The 21620-nt window shown below is 46.8% G+C and overlaps 1 protein-coding gene across 1 annotated transcript in view; it reads right to left on the reverse strand.

Moving 5' to 3' along the window:
- zranb3 (zinc finger, RAN-binding domain containing 3) overlaps positions 1-21620 on the reverse strand; it is an 81491-nt gene that overhangs the window by 39938 nt on the left and 19933 nt on the right. Inside the window, exons 5-7 of the mRNA XM_056301518.1 lie at positions 18166-18397; positions 6224-6309; positions 3675-3849 (exon numbers count right to left, since the gene is read on the reverse strand). Coding sequence (XP_056157493.1) covers positions 3675-3849; positions 6224-6309; positions 18166-18397 — 493 coding nt within the window. The remainder of the gene's footprint in view (positions 1-3674; positions 3850-6223; positions 6310-18165; positions 18398-21620) is intronic.

The raw sequence follows: 21620 nt of genomic DNA on the forward strand, positions 1-21620 counted from the left end.
GCTTGTTGCCGTCCACTTGCAAATTCAGCCAACAAAGAAGAGGGAATATATAAATACCCGGTGGGACCGAGTGAGTCGTGCCATGTTTCTGTCCACCAAAGATGCAACACCTTCCAGCAGACGACTTTGTATTATTAAGCATCAGAGTTGCCATTAAAGCTCATTTTTGAAGGCTGGCGTCAAAAATACACGGCAAAAGCTATGAGGACGACTACAAGAGGAACTTTTCCAGTGGCTCCCATTAGCCGTGCAGTAGCCTAATTGGAGACACTATAACACAGAAAGTATAAACGTCGCCCATGTTTAGCCCTAATTAAAGCGACCTACAAAATGTAAGGTGATAAAGGAAATAAAACTTTGCATCAGTTTTGCTCGGTAACTTGTTTCTGGTTTATAAGTCTGCAGTGGTAAGTTTCTGCTTAATTAGTTTAAGAATCCTTTAGGAATTCATCCACGTTTAACTTGCTCCTGTTTATTGGGAGAAACGCTTCATCACTCGTCTAAAGGCCCAGACACACCAAACCGACTAGTGGCGACAAAGGCCGACTGTTGCGTCGCCTCACGTCGCCTGCCGTCTGGATCAAAACGTCGCACTTGAACACACCGCAGAGACTACAGCCGACGGCCAACTAGCATGTACGTTCTGCACTGATCTGCTAGGCTGAACAGCCAATCAGAGTGATCTCTCTCACTGACGGGCTCCGCCCATTCAACATGCAGAAGCAGCCGAAAAGCTGCCGTCAGGGGTCCGACTAGTGCCGACGGTGCGGGACACACCACAAAAACTAGGTCACAGACGCCCACCGACGGCCCGACATTGGCTGACGGTCGGCCGTCGCGTCGGCCTGGTGTGTCAGGGCCCTAAGTGACCTCTTCAGTCTCAACTGACTGCAGGTATCCCCACCCTTTCATGTGCAGATTGGCGTGGCCATTAACTAGAGTTACAATGGCCATGTGTACTATTCAGAGGCTTGGGGAATAGTTGCAATCACAGTATTGTAAGATGGGGACAGATGTACTCTTAGGCCCCCCCCCCCCCGGTTCAGGGATGGTCGTTCACTTTTCACATAGATGTCCTCTTTGACTCCTCGTTCAAACCAGCGTTCCTCCCTATCAAGGATGTGCACATCCTCATCCTTGAAAAAGTGGCCACTGGCCTGTAGATGGTGTAGACCAGTGGTACTCACTAATTTTCTTAGGAGAGCCACTTATGAGTAAGACCATTCCTCAAAGAGCCACAGAGCTTGCAGATATAACTCGGGTGTTTTTTTTTTTATCATCGCCCTCAAGATATTTACCATCTTTGTGTATGTTTAAAAAAACAGAGTACCATGCTTTTCATCCTTACATCTCTTTTTATTCTCAATTAATAATTACATTGCATTATTAAAATATATAATACTTGTTTGTGAGTTTGTAAGGCTGGGAGTGGAACCCATCTTATGTATGCATCTACATATGCAATTATACATAAGCATTATCAACATGAAAAAAATGTTTCGCAAATACAAAGCTACACACATAGGCTATACGTCTACCCATGATCCCACGCTGTTACGTAGCCTACGTTCTTTGACGTAGCTTCAGTATGCTGCCATCTGCTGGATAATTCATTTCAATGTGCTAAAACAGGACACAAACGGAACCTAGAGAAGTAAGTTATAGCTATGTTCTTATTGTTATCGATGGATCTATATGAGGCGCAAAACAGAGTCTCACGAGCCGCATGCCACTCGCGAGCCGCGTAAAGAGTAACACTGGTGTAGACTGTGGAGTCCTGGCCTGTAGATGGTGTAGACTGTGGAGTCCTGGCCTGTAGATGGTGTAGACTGTGGAGTCCTGGCCTGTAGATGGTGTAGACTGTGGAGTCCTGGCCTGTAGATGGTATAGACTGTGGAGTCCTGGCCTGTAGATGAGTGTAGACCATGGAGTCCTGGCCTGTAGATGGTGTAGACTGTGGAGTCCTGGCCTGTAGATGGTATAGACTGTGGAGTCCTTGCCTGTAGATGAGTGTGGACCATGGAGTCCTGGCCTGACGTGTTAGCTCTCCTGTGTTGTGCCATCCTCTAGCCCAGCGTCTGTTTGGTTTCCCGGATGTACAAATCACGGCAATCCTCCTGGCACGTAACAGCTACACTATATTGCTCTGTTTGTGCCGGGGGACCTGATCCTTGGGGTGGACCAACTTCTGGTGCAGCGTGTTTTGGGGTTTGAAAGCAACCGAGACGCGGTGTCTGGAAAATACATGTCTCAACTGTTCTGAGACTCCCGCCACATACGGACTCACTGCTGGTTTACGCCTTGGGCAGCTGTTGTCCTTCTCTCTTGGATCGGCTGGTGCACTGTTTGGGCATCTTCCTGGCTTTGACAAACGCTCAGTTAGGATAACCACACTTAACCAGGGCCTGTTTAATGTGGGATTTCTCCACTTCCCCGGCCACTGATGATGTGCACATCCTTGATAGGGAGGAACGCTGGTTTGAACGGGGAGTCAAAGAGGCCATCTATGTGAAGAGGGAACGACCATCCAAGAACCGAGTGGGGCCTAAGAGTACATCTGTCACCATCTTTGGGCCCTGACACACCAGGCCGACGGTCGGCTGTCAGCCAATGTCGGGCCATCGGTGAGATTCTGTGACCCTAGTTTTTGTGGTGTGTCCCGCACTGTCGGCACTAGTTGGGCCCGTCGGCAGCTTTCCTGCCGATTCAGCATGTTGAATCAGTGGAGCACGTTGGTGAGAGAGATCACTCTGACTGGCTGTTCAGCTTAGCAAATCAGTGCTAAGCTAGCGAATCAGGGCCGTCAGCTGTAGCCTTTGCGGTGTGTTCAACTGCTACTTTTTTGCCCAGACGGCAGGTGACGTGAGGCGATGCAACAGTTGGCCATCGTCACCACTGGTCAGTTTGGTGTGTCTGGGCCCTAAGGGGGGTGATACCTGCAGTCATTCGAGACTGATGAAGTCACTTAGATCAGTGTTTCCCAACCCAGTCCTCAAGGACCCCCTATCCTGCAGATTTTCACTGTAACCCCGCATAGGTAGCCCTGCTTGTACTTACTCGACCAATCATCTCACAGCACTTAATTATCCAAGGTGTGCAAAATCTGACATAATTCATTGCTGATTGGTTGAATAACTACAAACAGGTACTTATTCAGGGTTGCAAAGAAAATCTGCAGGATAGGAGGTCCTTGAGGACTGGGTTGGGAAACACTGACTTAGATGATCGATGAAATGTTTCTCCCACTAAATGTTGTGTCCAGATGAACTGATTGAACTTTCTGGGACTGTCACCTACAAATTTAGCTACAATTACTTATACTTGGACTTCTACGCACTAACATATTTGAGTTTTATAGCTCAAATGGTTCAAGGCTATCTACCTCCGTAAAAAATTTGAGGGAACTTTTTGGGTGATACAGTGTATAGATTTGCACAGGGTACACATGACATACTTTTACATTAGCAGGGGAAAACATGCTGTCCTGTGTACTCAGACATAATGCAAGCAGAGGTGAACCATCCTTGATTCCCTCACAGTCATTAATCACCTGGTACCTTCTTTAGCCATGAACCTTACAGAACATTCTCTTCCTCCACTCAGGAAAAGCAGCAGAATCAGAGAAAAAACCATTTATGCTCTCAAGTTACGACGACTAATCACACAGCAGGTACCTTAACGGCGGCTTCTTTCGGCAGATCGAACGGGATGCGCTGGCGAACTTTGGGGGGCAGCTGAGTGAGGACCTGGGCCTTTAGACGGCGGATCATGATCTGGCTCAGCTTCTGGTGCAGTTCATCCAGGTTGGATGCCCCGCGACAATCCCACTGCCTCCGGGTCCCAAAGTACCTGTGTTGGAAATGGGAGGTTTGAGCGGAAGAGGTGAGACCCCTAATGAGACCCCTAATGAAATCTTCAAAACTGTTTTTTTTACATATAGTTTACCCTTTGGCAATTCTTCTTTAAATAGTACAAACTAGAAAGGCCACCTTCTTATTTATAACGACACCTGATGAGAGTGGTTGCAAGGGGAAGGAGGGTAACACACCTTCATACTCTCTCACCTGCTGCTGCCCTGTACAACCACAATCTGCTGGTCACTTTTCAGGCCAGGAAATCTAACTTTTTTTTATACTCTGACAGTGGCTGACTGGGATGCTCAGGTGATACAATGGACTTTTATTTATTTATTTATTTTCCTCCCCAGTTGTACTTGGCCAATTACCCCACTCTCCGAGCCATCCCTGTCACTGCTCCACCCCCTCTGCCGATCCAGGGAGGGCTGCAGACTACCGCATGCCTCCTCCCATACATGTGGAGTCGCCAGCTGCTTCTTTTCGCCTGACAGTGGAGAGTTTCACCAGGGGGACGTAGCATGTGGGAGGATCATGCTATTCCCCCGAGTTCCCCCTCCACCCTGAACAGGTGCCCCGACCGACCAGAGGAGGCGCTAGTGCAGTGACCAGGACACATACCCACATCCATCTTACCAACCGCAGAAACGGCCAATTGTGTCTATAGGGACGCCCAGCCAAGCTGGAGGCAACATGGGGATTCGAACCGGCGATCCCCGTGTTGGTATGCAACGGAACAGACCGTTACGCTACCCGGACGCCCATGCAATGGACTACTAAGCCTGCATACCAACACTGAGGTTGTCAATTTGAATTCCTGTGTTGCCTCTAGCTTGGCCGAGTATCGCGGGGAGTGCAGTTGGCGGCACACTGGGGTGGGGAGTCAACATGGGTATTCAGTCTCAACACTGCAACTATAACGGCTCCAGGTGATGGGGCGCCCGGTTAGCTGCGAGTGGGTTTGGGGAAAACGGCATCGGCCTCCACATACATTACATTTCCCTAGAGAAACTTGCAGCCGGCAGCTTAAAGACTGTCACCGAAGTCTTCGCCCTCCTCAACTACCATAGGGATGTGACGGTGGCGGGACCAAGGACAAGAGGGACTTGGACACGCTGAATTGGGAGGAAAAATGGGAACCAAAAAAGACAATGGCTGTCTGACAATTTTAACAGCTAAATTGTTTTTCATCGTAGAACAAGACTCTGGAACAATGACAGGCGGCATGCCAACGTGATGGTGAAGAGAAGAACTGACTGATAAATACCAACACCTGTCACAGTGTGTCTGGTGGCGTCTGTGAATTTCGACCCTGAAAAAGTTTTTTTTTCTCCTTATTCATTCCAACCAAGCCAGACTTTTCCAGGTCATTCTGGGACACAAACCACCACTGAGCCGTGCAGTCCCACGGTTGCTTTTTTCTTACTTCAATCCAAGGCCCCTTTCCAAAACAATGCCACCATTATGACGGGAACAGTCGGGCTTTCAACTCAGCGGCAAAAGTTTATATCTGAGTTTTACAAAGTAAATGTGCCTTTATGTTTAATTGTCTGCACAGTGTGTGTGTGTGTGTGTGTGTGTGTGTGTGTGTGTGTGTGTGTGTGTGTGTGTGTGTTTGGCTTAGATTGGCTTTTCAAGCCACACAAACCATTGTAAGATTTCCTGGCGCCGAGCTCCCTCTGGGCCGAGCGGAGGGACTTTGATGGACAGCCAAGATGGCGCATTTGATGTGTTTCTTTGCAAGCATGTAAATGACGGTCACTGGCAACAAACTGCCATTTGGCATTTGCCGCTTGGCTTGGTTTTGCCCTGGCCTGAAACCGTGAGCCCTCCACCTGACAGCATTACCAGACCACAAGGTGCACACACACCATTTAGGCAATTCAAATTCTGAAAAATTGGGATTTTTTTTCTCTCCCCCTTTTCTCCCCGATTGTATCCGGCCAATTACCCCACTCTTCCGAGCCGTCCCGGTCGCTGCTCCACCCCTTCTGCCGATCCGGGGAGGGCTGCAGACTACCACATGTCTCCTCCCATACATGTGGAGTCACCAGCCGCTTCTTTTCACCTGACAGTGAGGAGTTTCACCAGGGGGATGTAGTGTGTGGGAGGATCACACTACACCCCCCCACCCCCCCCTACAGGCACCCTGACCGAACAGAGGAGGCGCTAGTGCAGCGACCAGGACACATACCCACATCCGGCTTCCCACCCGCAGACACGGCCAATTGTGTCTGTAGAGACGCCCGACCAAGCCGGAGGTAACACGGGGATTCGAACCAGCGATCCCCATGTTGGTAGGCAACGGAAAAGACCGCTATGCTACCCAGACGCTCATGACTATTTTATCTCGTGTGTCCAAGACTCACCGGTAGTGGGCATTGCAGTATTTCTTGGCATAGTTGGTCCAGCTGCCAAACATGTTGGGGTAAAGGGCGTCAATCTGCATGAAAAGCTGTGAACAGAAGAAAATAAAGATGTTACGGGGACCCCACATGAAAATAAAGATGATACGGGGACCCCACATGAAAATAAAGATGTTACGGGGACCCCACATGAAAATAACTATGTTACGGGGACCCTACATCAAAACAAAGATGTTACGGGGGCCCCACATGAAAATAAATATGTTATGGGGACCCCACATGAAAATAAAGATGTTATGGGGACCCCACATGAAAATAAAGATGATACGGGGACCCCACATGAAAATAAAGATGATACGGGGACCCCACATGAAAATAAAGATGATACGGGGACCCCACATGAAAATAAAGATGATACGGGGACCCCACATGAAAATAAAGATGATACGGGGACCCCACATGAAAATAAAGATGTTACGGGGACCCCACATGAAAATAACTATGTTACGGGGACCCCCACATGAAAATAAAGATGATACGGGGACCCCACATGAAAATAAAGATGATACGGGGACCCCACATGAAAATAACTATGTTACGGGGACCCCCACATGAAAATAAAGATGATACGGGGACCCCACATGAAAATAAAGATGATACGGGGACCCCACATGAAAATAACTATGTTACGGGGACCCCCACATGAAAATAAAGATGTTACGGGGACCCCACATGAAAATAAAGATGTTACGGGGACCCCACATGAAAATAAAGATGTTATGGGGACCCCACATGAAAATAAAGATGTTACGGGGACCCCACATGAAAATAAAGATGTTACGGGGACCCCACATGAAAATAAAGATGTTATGGGGACCCCACATGAAAATAAAGATGTTACGGGGACCCCACATGAAAATAAAGATGATACGGGGACCCCACATGAAAATAAAGATGTTACGGGGACCCCACATGAAAATAAAGATGATACGGGGACCCCACATGAAAATAAAGATGATATGGGGACCCCATATGAAAATAAAGATGTTATGGGGACCCCACATGAAAATAAAGATGTTATGGGGACCCTACATGAAAATAAAGATGTTACGGGGGCCCCCACATGAAAATAAAGATGATACGGGGACCCTACATGAAAATAAAGATGTTACGGGGACCCCACATGAAAATAAAGATGTTACGGGGGCCCCACATCAAAATAAAGATGTTACGGGGACCCCACATGAAAATAAAGATGATACGGGGACCCTACATGAAAATAAAGATGATACGGGGACCCCACATGAAAATAAAGATGATACGGGGACCCCACATCAAAATAAAGATGATACGGGGACCCTACATGAAAATAAAGATGATACGGGGGCCCCACATGAAAATAAAGATGTTATGGGGACCCCACATGAAAATAAAGATGATACGGGGACCCTACATGAAAATAAAGATGATACGGGGACCCCCACATGAAAATAAAGATGATACGGGGGCCCCCACATGAAAATAAATATGTTATGGGGACCCCACATGAAAATAAATATGTTATGGGGACCCCACATGAAAATAAAGATGTTACGGGGACCCCACATGAAAATAAAGATGTTATGGGGACCCCACATGAAAATAAATGTTACGGGGACCCTACATGAAAATAAAGATGATACGGGGACCCTACATGAAAATAAAGATGATACGGGGGCCCCACATGAAAATAAAGATGATACGGGGACCCCACATGAAAATAAAGATGTTACGGGGACCCCACATGAAAATAAAGATGATACGGGGACCCCACATGAAAATAAAGTTGTTACGGGGACCCCCACATGAAAATAAAGATGTTACGGGGACCCCACATGAAAATAAAGATGTTACGGGGACCCCACATGAAAATAAAGATGATACGGAGACCCCACATGAAAATAACTATGTTACGGGGACCCCCACATGAAAATAAAGATGTTACGGGGACCCCACATGAAAATAAAGATGATACGGGGACCCCACATGAAAATAAATATGTTATGGGGACCCCACATGAAAATAAATATGTTACGGGGACCCTACATCAAAACAAAGATGTTACGGGGGCCCCACATGAAAATAAAGATGTTATGGGGACCCCACATGAAAATAAAGATGTTATGGGGACCCCACATGAAAATAAAGTTGTTACGGGGACCCCACATGAAAATAAAGATGTTATGGGGACCCTACATGAAAATAAAGATGTTACGGGGGCCCCCACATGAAAATAAAGATGATACGGGGACCCTACATGAAAATAAAGATGTTACGGGGACCCCACATGAAAATAAAGATGATACGGGGACCCCACATGAAAATAAATATGTTATGGGGACCCCACATCAAAATAAAGATGATACGGGGACCCTACATGAAAATAAAGATGTTACGGGGACCCCACATGAAAATAAAGATGATACGGGGACCCCACATGAAAATAAAGATGATATGGGGACCCCATATGAAAATAAAGATGTTATGGGGACCCCACATGAAAATAAAGATGATACGGGGGCCCCACATGAAAATAAAGATGATATGGGGACCCCATATGAAAATAAAGATGATACGGGGACCCCACATGAAAATAAAGATGTTACGGGGACCCCACATGAAAATAAAGATGATACGGGGACCCCACATGAAAATAAAGATGATATGGGGACCCCACATGAAAATAAAGATGTTACGGGGACCCTACATGAAAATAAAGATGTTACGGGGACCCCACATGAAAATAAAGATGATACGGGGACCCCACATGAAAATAAAGATGTTATGGGGACCCCACATGAAAATAAAGATGATACGGGGACCCCACATGAAAATAAAGATGATACGGGGACCCCACATGAAAACAAAGATGATACGGGGACCCCACATGAAAATAAAGATGATACGGGGATCCCACATGAAAATAAAGATGATACGGGGACCCCACATGAAAATAAAGATGATACGGGGACCTCACATGAAAATAAAGATGATACGGGGACCCCACATGAAAATAAAGATGATACGGGGACCCCACATGAAAATAAAGATGTTATGGGGACCCCACATGAAAATAAAGATGATACGGGGACCTCACATGAAAATAAAGATGATACGGGGACCCCACATGAAAATAAAGATGATACGGGGACCCCACATGAAAATAAAGATGTTACGGGGACCCCACATGAAAATAAAGATGATACGGGGACCCCACATGAAAATAAAGATGTTACGGGGACCCTACATGAAAATAAAGATGTTACGGGGACCCTACATGAAAATAAAGATGTTACGGGGACCCCACATGAAAATAAAGATGATACGGGGACCCCACATGAAAATAAAGATGTTATGGGGACCCCACATGAAAATAAAGATGATACGGGGACCCCACATGAAAATAAAGATGATACGGGGACCCCACATGAAAACAAAGATGATACGGGGACCCCACATGAAAATAAAGATGATACGGGGACCCCACATGAAAATAAAGATGATACGGGGACCCCACATGAAAATAAAGATGATACGGGGACCCCACATGAAAATAAAGATGATACGGGGACCCTACATGAAAATAAAGATGTTACGGGGACCCCACATGAAAATAAAGATGTTACGGGGACCCCACATGAAAATAAAGATGATACGGGGACCCCACATGAAAATAAAGATGATACGGGGACCCCACATGAAAATAAAGATGATACGGGGACCCCACATGAAAATAAAGATGTTATGGGGACCCCACATGAAAATAAAGATGTTACGGGGACCCCACATGAAAATAAAGATGATACGGGGACCCCACATGAAAATAAAGATGATACGGGGACCTCACATGAAAATATAGATGATACAGGGACCCCACATGAAAACAAAGATGTTACGGGGACCCCCACATGAAAATAAAGATGATACAGGGACCCCACATGAAAATAAAGATGATATGGGGACCCCACATGAAAACAAAGATGTTACGGGGACCCCCCACATGAAAATAAAGATGTTACGGGGACCCCACATGAAAATAAAGATGTTACGGGGACCCCCCACATGAAAATAAAGATGTTATGGGGGCCCCCACATGAAAATAAAGATGATACGGGGACCCCACATGAAAATAAAGATGTTACGGGGGCCCCCACATGAAAATAAAGATGATACGGGGACCCTACATGAAAATAAAGATGATACGGGGACCCCACATGAAAATAAAGATGATATGGGGACCCCACATGAAAATAAAGATGATACGGGGACCCCACATGAAAATAAAGATGTTACGGGGACCCCACATGAAAATAAAGATGATACGGGGACCCCACATGAAAATAAAGATGATACGGGGACCCCACATCAAAATAAAGATGTTACGGGGACCCCACATGAAAATAAAGATGATACGGGGACCCCACGTGAAAATAAAGATGATACGGGGACCCCACATGAAAATAAAGATGTTACGGGGACCCCACATGAAAATAAAGATGTTACGGGGACCCCACATGAAAATAAAGACGTCACGGGGACCCTACATGGAAATAAAGATGATACGGGGACCCCACATCAAAATAAAGATGATACGGGGACCCCACATGAAAATAAAGATGTTACGGGGACCCCACATGAAAATAAAGATGATACGGGGACCCCACATGAAAATAAAGATGTTACGGGGACCCCACATGAAAATAAAGATGTTACGGGGACCCCACATGAAAATAAAGACGTCACGGGGACCCTACATGGAAATAAAGATGATACGGGGACCCCACATCAAAATAAAGATGATACGGGGACCCCACATGAAAATAAAGATGTTACGGGGACCCCACATGAAAATAAAGATGATACGGGGACCCTACATGAAAATAAAGATGTTACGGGGACCCCACATGAAAATAAAGATGTTATGGGGACCCTACATGAAAATAAAGATGTTACGGGGACCCCACATGAAAATAAAGATGATATGGGGACCCCATATGAAAATAAAGATGTTATGGGGACCCTACATGAAAATAAAGATGTTACGGGGACCCCACATGAAAATAAAGATGATATGGGGACCCCACATGAAAATAAAGATGTTACGGGGACCCCACATGAAAAGACGCAAATCGACCTGAATGGACTTTTAGCTTTAAGAGCAAAAAAGCAGAAAAAGAACAGAGAGCAGAGCTGACTGGACACGCTATTCAGGCCAAAGCCTTCTGCAATGGGTATGTAGCTGGAGACACACAAAACATAATCTATGGTGCTAGTATACCATCTGGATGTCAGAGGAGTTAGTCATTAGTGATGGAGTCAGTCACAACTCTGTTTGACAAGAAGGGCTCCACCACCAACAACTGTAGAACAACACAAAACGACATCACAACACAAGCAAGTTTGAGAAGTATCTACTACTACTATATTCTACTATCTACTACTACTAATATGCCTTCGTCACCTCTACTACTTGCATACCATTCCACTGTCCTCCCTCTCATTCATGCATATGTATCCTGTCTTGCTCCTACTGACTTTCATTCCTCTTCTCTCCAGTGCATACCTCCACCTCTCCCAGCCCTCCTCCACCTGCAGCCTACTCTCACTACACATCACAATGTCATCCGCAAACATCGTAGTCCATCCATAGTCCAGTATGTCCCAATGCAAACTCCAGGCTGAGACCTCTCAGCGAAACAGAAAACTCTATATAATAGGAAGGATGCAGAATGTTGATTTTTTATTTTGTACATATCCAATAACCGATCTATTCCACGGCCAGTCTGGCTGATGCGTTACTTTTCATTTAATTGCAATCCCACCAGTGTGTCTTAGTTCCCACCAGTGGATTTTACCCATTATCATACTGAAAGTGGGATGCTTGATGCAGACGCCTATCAAACACTGCTTTGTTAGTACCGGTCCTAATTTATTAAGAGACACAACAATGTCTCCAAATGTCTGCAGTCACTGAAGATGTCAGTCACTGAAGATGAGCAAAAATTGTTTCAATTCCAGAGAAAAAACATGAAACATTTCAAACATCTTTGCACATTGTACGACCGCCACATTGTTGCCTCAACTGAAAACTGTTTTTTTTTTTTTGGTAGGTATCAAAGGGATCAAAGGATCTACATTTCTTTGAAGGCTGTAATGCAACCCAGCTTTCCATCGATGCCTTTCATTACCATAATGCATAATGCACATAATGCATATTCATATTGTTGCGACCAGGCATCGTTTTCATATCTGTCCCGCTACCTATAACACATTTTTTGGACCCCCCCCCCCCGCCTTTTCTCCCAGATTGTATCCGGCCCAATTACCCCACTCTTCCGAGCCGTCTCGGTCTCTGCTCCACCCCCTCTGCTGATCCGGGGAGGGCTGCAGACTACCACATGCTTCCTCTCATACATGTGGAGTCACCAGCCGCTTCTTTTCCCCTGGCAGTGAGGAGTTTCACCAAGGGGAACAGGCGCCTGATCGACCAGAGGAGGCGCTAGTGTCGCGACAAGGACACATATGTGACGTGTGGAGGTGTGAGAACATGGCGGCGCGAACGCACGTTTGCGGCGGCCTCACCCAGTAACAACTATGCAGTGTCTTGGTCCACATCCAAGTCTGTGTCATCGTGTCAAGTTTTTATTTTGATCGTCGATTTTTTTTCCCCGTCTAATGGCTGGGAGAGCTGGCATTGTATCGGCTGAGAGAGCTTCGTCTGCCGTGTCCTGTGGGCCCAGGGACCACGGCCCTGCCTGGACCTGCGCCTGAAGAGGAAACACAGAGGCAGTGGCCTCGCCTAGTGTCGACTGTGCAGTGTTTTTGTCTGAGTCTGTGTCGTCGTGAGGAGTGCAGGGAGGTGTGTCGAAGGTGTCTGGCTGGAGAGCTGGCGCTGGATCGGCTGAGGGAGCCTGGTCTGCCGTGTCCTGTGGGCCCAAGGACCACAGCCCTGCCGGGAGCTACACCCGAAGAGGAAACACCGAGGGCGGTCTGACAGGATGCGGAAGCGGGGCAGGCTAAGCTAACTGCTAGCCCATGCAGACCGGCAGGTCCGACAGCCATCCTGGCTGGCGTTCCTTCTCCTTGACAGAAGAATTTTTTAGACTGTGTTACACTGATGAACTGTGTTGTTAACTGTTTCTGTGTGTGTTTTTGTTGCTTTGTTCTGTCTGTTTTTGTATGTTTTTGGTGGTGTCGTTTTTGGGAAATTTTGGATTTGTGTTTTTGTCTTTTGTGTTGCACTGCGGGAAGTGAAATTTTGCTTCTTTGTGGACACAGGTACATGTAAGAAACGACAATAAATTGTTCCTGATTCCTGACATACCCACATCTCACCCACACACACGGCCAATTGTGTCTGTAGGGACGCCCGACCAAGCCAGAGGTAACACGGGGATTCAAACATGCGATCCCTGTGTTGGTAGGCAACAGAATAGAACGCTATGCTACCCGGACATCCCAAATGACCATAAATGAAGAATATTTACCTTGCGTTAACTAATTTCATTTTAAAAAGAGCATTTTTAGGAGTAAAATATAAAAGCTGTTTGGGAAGAACTGCTTTAAGTGGTTTTGTCTCATTATCATCATCATCATCTTCATCATCATCAACAGCAGCGGTTTTGTCGAATAACGGCACAGCTAAACCTAACAAGTTATGTTTCAAATTACAGAGAATATTTTAAAATCAATGCAATTCATCTCGTGTCAAGATTTCCGGTCTCACATAATTTAGTGATTTCATCTCGTTTCAGGATCTTCCTCTGGGAATATCTTAGTACACTTGCCTCTTGGAATATTTTACTACACTGCCTCTGGGAATATCTTACAACACCACCTCTGGGAATATCTTACTATACCGCCTCTGGGAATATCTTACTACACCGCCTCTGGGAATATCTTACTGCACTGCCTCTGAGAATATCTTACTGCACCACCTCTTGGAATATCTTACTACACCATCTCTGGGAATATCTTACTACACTGCCTCTTGGAATATCTTACTACACCGCCTCTGGGAATATCTTACTGCACTGCCTCTGGGAATATTTTACTGCACCGCCTCTGGGAATATCTTACTACACCGCCTCTGGGAATATCTTACTACACTGCCTCTGGGAATATTTTACTGCACTGCCTCTGGGAATATCTTACTGCACTGCCTCTGGGAATATCTTACTACACTGCCACTGGGAGTATCTTACTGCACTGCCTCTGGGAATATCTTACTGCACTGCTTTTCTGGAGGGTTTTCTTACCTGGATATGTTAAATTTTGTCTCAATTTCTACATACCATAAATTACACGGGTTCCAGGTAATACAACACCAAATTGTTGTTTTTCCCAGTTCAGAGCAAGTGAACTGACAGCTTTCATCTGACTGCCGGTTCTGCTGCAGGACGAGCATCCTTTAATGAACGCCGCTCGCCTATCCGGATCAATGTCTGACTGAGCTGACTAACAAACTGGACACGCGTTCCTTCAGGTAGACAGGAGGACTCTGAGAGGTCTGACTGCCAGATGACTCTCAGTAGAGTCCCGAGTCTATTAACAGAGAGAGACGAGGCATGGGCCGCAAGAGAAACACCACACTGTACAACAAAGAGAGAGGTGGAGCTAGACAGAGGCGGGGTGTGTTTGTGTGTGTGTGTGAGACCGAGACAATACAAATATTTGAGGCGATGGAAGTGTGAGGGAGAGAGAGGCAGTGCAAAGTGAGGGTGGTGGTGTGACAGGATGTGTAAGAAAGGAAGAAGAACTGAGAAAATAAAAACTAGCAAGGCTCTAAAGTTGGAACATGTTCAGTGAGTCTCGACAGGCTTGAAAATCAAAACAAAGAAAATAACCCCCCCCCCCCCCCCCACACACACACACACACTTTTCCTCTCCAATTGTGTCCGGCCAATTACCCCACTCTTCCAAGCTGTCTCGGTCACTGCTCCACCCCCTCTGCTGATCCGGGGAGGGCCGCAGACTACCACATGCCTCCTCCCATACATGTGGAGTCCCCAGCCACTTCTTTTCACCTGACAGTGAGGAGTTTCACCAGGGGGATGTAGTGTGTGGGAGGATCACACTATTCCCCCCAGTCCTCCCCCCCAAACAGGCGCCCCGACTGACCAGAGGAGGCGCTAGTGCAGCGACCAGGACACACACCCACATCTGGCTTCCCACCCACAGACACAGCCAATTGTGTTTGTTGGGACGCCCACAAGCCGGAGGTAACACGGGGATTGGAACTGGCAATCCCTGTGTTGGTAGGCAACCAAATAGTCCGCCACGTTACCCGGACGCCCCAGAAAATTACATTTAACAATTGATCATGCTACATCATTTGCCTAAAACGTTTAACAACTTCAAATCTCATCTCATCACATCTCGTCTTCTCTGGGGTCGGGTCGCGGTGGCAGCAAGCTAAGTAGGGCACTCCAGACGTCCCTCTCCCCAGCAACGCCCTCCGGCTCCTCCTGGGGGATCCCAAGGCATTCCCAGGCCAGATTGGACATGTAGTCCCTCCAGCGAGTTTTGGGTCTACCCCAGGGTCTCCTCCCAGCTCAGCATGCCTGGAAAACCTCCACAGGAGGGCGCCCAGGAGGCATCCTAATCAGATGCCCAAACCACCAGCAACTCAGTGTTCAGCCCTCTGTGAGAACACGTCAGACAGATCCTACTGTGGATCCTCCAGCAGAGTCCTGCCTCCAGTTACCGCTTCCAACTTGGTGACATCATTACTAGATTTGGCAACTTTTCAAACCCCAATAGCAACTTGACTACTCAAAAATATACAATGTGATGCAGAAGCGCACAATATCTCAAGGTGAATCTGTCTCTTGTAAATACATACATAGTTCACAAAGGTGGTGAAGGACATTCTGCTTGAAGTCAATTCTGATTTCTCATCATCGTTACTGCAGCTTGATCTTCGCACACACAGCCTTCGACACTGCTGACCACGCACACTCTTACAATCGCCTTGAGAAGTGTGCATGCAAGTCTGTATCGGCTCTTTCTTGGCTTAAGTCTTATTTATCTGAGAGAACAATGTGTCTTTTATGGTGATGTTAGCACTAAATATGCTACGGTATACTGTGGCCCATTCCCCTCAGGGATGAATAAAGTATTCTGATTCTGATATATGCCATGCCACGCCACATGCTGGCAGCCATACCAACATGTACCCTGGCTCTGCCAACTGACGGAAGCTAAGCAGGTGTGGGCTTGGCTAGTACTTGGATGGGAGACCTCCTGGGAAAATGAGTTGCTGCTGGAAGTGGTGTTGGTGGGCATGTAGGGGGCAGTCTTCCCTCTGGTCCTAATAAAAACAACAAAGATCAAATGCCAATACCTCAGTGCAGTGACGGGGACACTGTGCTTTAGGAGACGCCGTGCTTCGGATGAGACTTCAAACCGAGGTCCTGACTCACTGTGGTCAGTAAAGATCCCATGGCTCTTATCTCAAACAGTAGGGGGTTCCCTGGTGTCCTGGCAAAATTCCCAACCTGGCTCTCTCCATCTGGCCACCTAATCATCAAGCTGATGTGTGGTGAGGGTTCTGGCACAAAATGGCTGCCATGCATCACCCAGGTGGCGCTACACATTGGTGGTGGTTGATGTGGGTTACCCCCTTAACCGTGAAGCGCTTTGTGTCTAGAAAAGTGCTAAATAAATGTATTATATATTTACACTTGGGAGTCATTTTCCATTTCTTTGCAGATGACACCGTATGTACCCATGAAGTCTTATAATCACCCCTAATTTAGACATTCTGAGATATGCTTGTCTCTCGACAAAACAGAGACGCTGGTTGTTAGTCCAGTGAGACGTTCGTTTGAGAAAGTAATGATAACTCTTAAGAACGGTGTGTTTCTTGGTTCCGGGTGCTGTTTTCAAGCCGACTCTCTCTTTTGACTTAACCATGAGAGAAATCCCCAACACTGCTTTTTTCCATCTTTGAAACAAAATCTGATGAGACCCTTGTTCATGTGTACGTTTCATTTAGACCAGATTACTGAAGAGTCCTTTTCTCCATCCCGCCACACACTAGCATCAAGAACGTCCAGATGGTATAGCATGCAGCAATTAGATGGTCTCAGTAAAACTACAAAGTTTAACCACATCACACCCATCAAAGCCTCCCTTCAACGGTTCTCTATCCATGTATAAAATACTACACGGGCTCGCTCCATCTCATCTATCAGACTTGATAGTCTTACGGAGCCTCCTGCGCCCACCATTTATAAGGCACAGGTTCCTCCTCTGTTCCCACAGCATAAAGAACTCAGTAGGCTGCAGAGTGGACTAATTGGCCCATACAGGCCAATTAGAGCATGGACCAATTAGTCCACTCTGGGGGTGGGGGAGGGCTTCTGTCTAGACCGCTGGAGTCAGTTGTATTTGTTTGGTGATGCTTCTGTAATACCCGGGTTCAGTTTTGACTGCTGGGATGGGCTCCAGCATCCCCACAACCCTGAGAGCAGGATAAGTGGTTCAGATAATAAATGGAAATGGATGGATATATATATGCTGCATAATATCACAAATATAACATAAATAACTCCAGGAAGGAGCACATGGCAACCATCAGTGTGACCTACATCTTGACCAGATCTTAAGAGGTGGGTGTGGCTTTATAGTCCCCAAGTTTAAGGTGATTGGTTATTGCCTCTTGGCTACAAATGAAATGACCGAAAGCGTTGCTCTCTCAACCGTTACACATCCCAGAGCAAAGAAGTGATTTGTGGCACCACGCTACTTCTGTTTTGCATTGCTTCAATATTTGGTGTCATATTAAGTGTGAACACATAGTAAGAAAATGGCTAACTTGTGATAATGATGTTTATTTTCCTGTATTGTTTTACTTTGTTTTAATTCATTATCATTATTATCATTATCATTACAAGAATTACCTCTTCAGGTCGGCCCAGGGCAGGGGTACCCGTGAGCAGGATGACCCGCTTGGCGCTCTGGAGGATGGGGACTAGGTTCTTGGTGCGTGCTGTGTTCCTGGACTTGAGATAGTGAGACTCGTCCACCACAACCACGGCAAATCTCTGCCTGTTGAGAGCCTCGACCAGAGAGCGTGCGTCCGTGGTGAGCAGGCCGTAACCCAAGACCGTCACCTTGCTGCTGCTGATGCCCCTGGGGGAGTGGAGTCACACACACAAACATAAGTACGCTATGTTAGATGCATTCAACATCTTGCATGATGAATTAATTAATTAAGTTTATTTTATTAATCCCCTTTGCGGATTAACTCATCCTAGCTGTGATCTGTGTCACTAGCAGCAGTGAGCTACCGCCTTCATGCTGTGCCCGGGGACCAACCTCACACCCCCCTGATCCACACTTTCTCGAAGTCTCCAAAAGTGTCTCGGAGGAGGACGGTAGGGTGTAGGGTGACCAACCGACCAGAGGAGGCGCTAGTGCAGCGACCAGTACGCATACCCACATCCGGCTTCCCACCCGCAGACACGGACAATTGTGTCTACAGGGATGCCCGACCAAGCTGGAGGCAACACTGGGATTCAAACTGTTGATCCCCATGTTGGATGTCAACGGAACAGACCGCTATGCCACCCGGACGCCCCAGCTACATTTATAAGGTCGGGAGTTCTGCACAGCGCTATGTGGCAAAAGAAACTGACAAACACCTTTTTTCTCCAACAATCTTTAAAATAAATACACAATTTCTTTTTTTTTGTGTACTTGTCCAGTCCAGATGCAGCCCTAACACACTTATGGACATTAAGAAACATGCACACACCCAGAACCAAACACCCCAGAGCTCATATTTGAGTTCTCACAACTCAACGGGGCTCTCAAAGAAATCTCAACGACACTCTCGTCACCTGACAGCCTGTAAGTCTTCGCCTTTACCACGCTGGCTAAAATAAAACAAACGCGCCATTCATGTGAAAGGGGGGGGGGGGGAGTGTCTAGAACACTGACAAGAGGTGCCGAGCACTTCTCTTTCCCCTTTCAGCCATCAACACATCCTTGTCAGGAACAAGTTTCCCCCAGAAGTTCTTCTCAACCTCTTCACACCTCATCTGTGACGTGAAGTTGGATTTTTCTTAATCCTGCCCCCCCCCCCCACGTCAAATATATGAACTTCCTTTGACTGAGGGGGAAAATTAACCTAGAGAAAGTTGAAAAACTGGGTAACACGTTCTATGAAGCTTGCATCTATACCGCCCTATAAGCATCTATAACACCCTATAAGTGTAGCTATAAATCATTGTAAGATTTATTATAACCATGTATATGCCCTCACAACACCTCATAACCACCTTTATGATACATTATGTCAATTTAAAACGGATTTATGCATTATAAACATGCCATCATTAGCCTGTTTATCTGTCAAATGTCATAATGCATCACAGCCAACTTGTTGTGCTGAAGTTTTGTAGAGATGCATAATGAGACTTGAGTGCTATTTTAGTCTTCAGCCATAGCCATTAGTCATTGTAATACACATTATAGCAAAGTATGGGCATTATAGATGCAATAGATGCTTATAGGGCATTATAGATGCAAGCTTCATAGAAAGTGTTACCAAAAATGGATATAAATAGACTATTTCCAGGGCTCTATATGCTGATCTGTACAGCCTACTAAACCAACGTCACACACTCAAATCACCACTAACCCACTCATGATGTTCAAATGGAGCAGTTAATGCATTTGCTCAGCTGCCGGTTGAGGTTGTAGGTCATCATTTCGGACGCAGCAGTACCGTAACATGTGAATCTGTGCGGTCAAACTCTGGTCTCAGCAAATCCTGACACGGACTGAAGGTTTTGAGATTTCTCTGCCCTGCCTCAATCTATCATACTGCTGGGGTTTCCACCATTCCTGTTAAGTTGTGTGCAAGTATCCATCCATCCATTATCTGAAGGTTGATGCAAAGATCCAGTGGGGTGTAGACACGGAAGTAGACGTGATTGGCTGTTGGTCAGGGTTAAGGTTAGGGTTAGGGTTTAAACTCTTTTTGAATTTCCATAATTAGCAAGTGTTAACGTTAGCTATCGTTAAAGTACGATCTGGCAATGTTAAGGTCAGTTGTAAGCTAGCCAGCTAAATGTTTCAGTGTGCATCGTGTGTTTCAAGTCAGTGTGCTTCGAGGTTCCGCGCTGTCTATTGGCCGACGCAACAGCCAATCACGGCTACTTCCGTGCCTACACCCCGTTGGATCTAGCATCAACCTTATCTGAACCGCTCATCCTACTCTCAGGGTCATGGGGATGCTGGAGCCTATCCCTGTTGTCATTGGGCAGCAGGCGGGGAGACACCTTGGACAGGCCACCAGGCCATCACAGCCCCCCCCCCCCCACACACACACACACATTCATACCTAGGAGGAATTTTAGTACGGCCGATTCACCTGACCTACATGTCTTTGGACTGTGGGAGGAAACCGGAGCACCCGGAGGAAACCCACGCAGACACGGGGAGAACACGCAAACCCCACACAGAGCACAGCCCAGGACGACCCCCAAGGTTGGACTACCCCGGGGCTCAAACCCAGAACCTTCTTGCTGTGAGGCAACCGCACTAACAACTGCGCCACCATGTGCAAGTATATGCAAGTGTATTTATTTATTGTATTTTCCCCCCCTCTTTCTCCCCACTGTACCTGGCCAATTACCTTGTGGTGATACACAACTGAGGGTAGATTCACCAGGGGCTGCTGCTCCTTTAAGGCAGACGTTCAGAGTGCTGACGTAGGAACTGCTTAGATTTTCCAGGGTGGAGCCATGTTTGCAGCAGCCTAGCGGTTAGCTGGTTGCCACGAGAGATTGTGCCGTATCGGTGTCGTTTTGTGTGGCGAGTAAACAGAATTGACTCGACCTCTCCGTCTCCTCATTCCAGCACTCCCACAACCTCACTCTTTTGAGCCGTCCCAGTTGCTGCTCCACCCCCTGCAGACTATCACATGCCTCCTTTGATACATGTGGAGTTGCCAGCCGCTTCTTTTTACCTGACAGCGAGGAGTACTGCCAGAGGGATGTGGCGCATGGGAGGATCACGCTATTCCCCCCAGTCCCCCCCCCCGAACAGGCAGCCCGACCGACCAGAGGAGGTGCTAGTGCAGCAACCTGGACACATACCCATATCCGGCTTCCGACCCACAGACAGAGTCAATTGTGCCTGTAGGGACACCCAACCAAGCCAGGGGTAACACGGGGATTCGAACCGGTGATCCCCGTGTTGATCGGCAATAGAATAGACCACTACACTACCTGGATGCCCGTATATGCAGGCGTATTAAAGGAAAATTTCACCAAGGGTTTTGTACATGTGCAATCAGGACTGATGACTAATATATCGACTGAAGCAATAAAGTCCTGATGTATAC

The sequence above is a fragment of the Lampris incognitus genome, chromosome 21 (assembly GCF_029633865.1).
Source record: "Lampris incognitus isolate fLamInc1 chromosome 21, fLamInc1.hap2, whole genome shotgun sequence".
Classification (NCBI taxonomy): domain Eukaryota; kingdom Metazoa; phylum Chordata; class Actinopteri; order Lampriformes; family Lampridae; genus Lampris; species Lampris incognitus.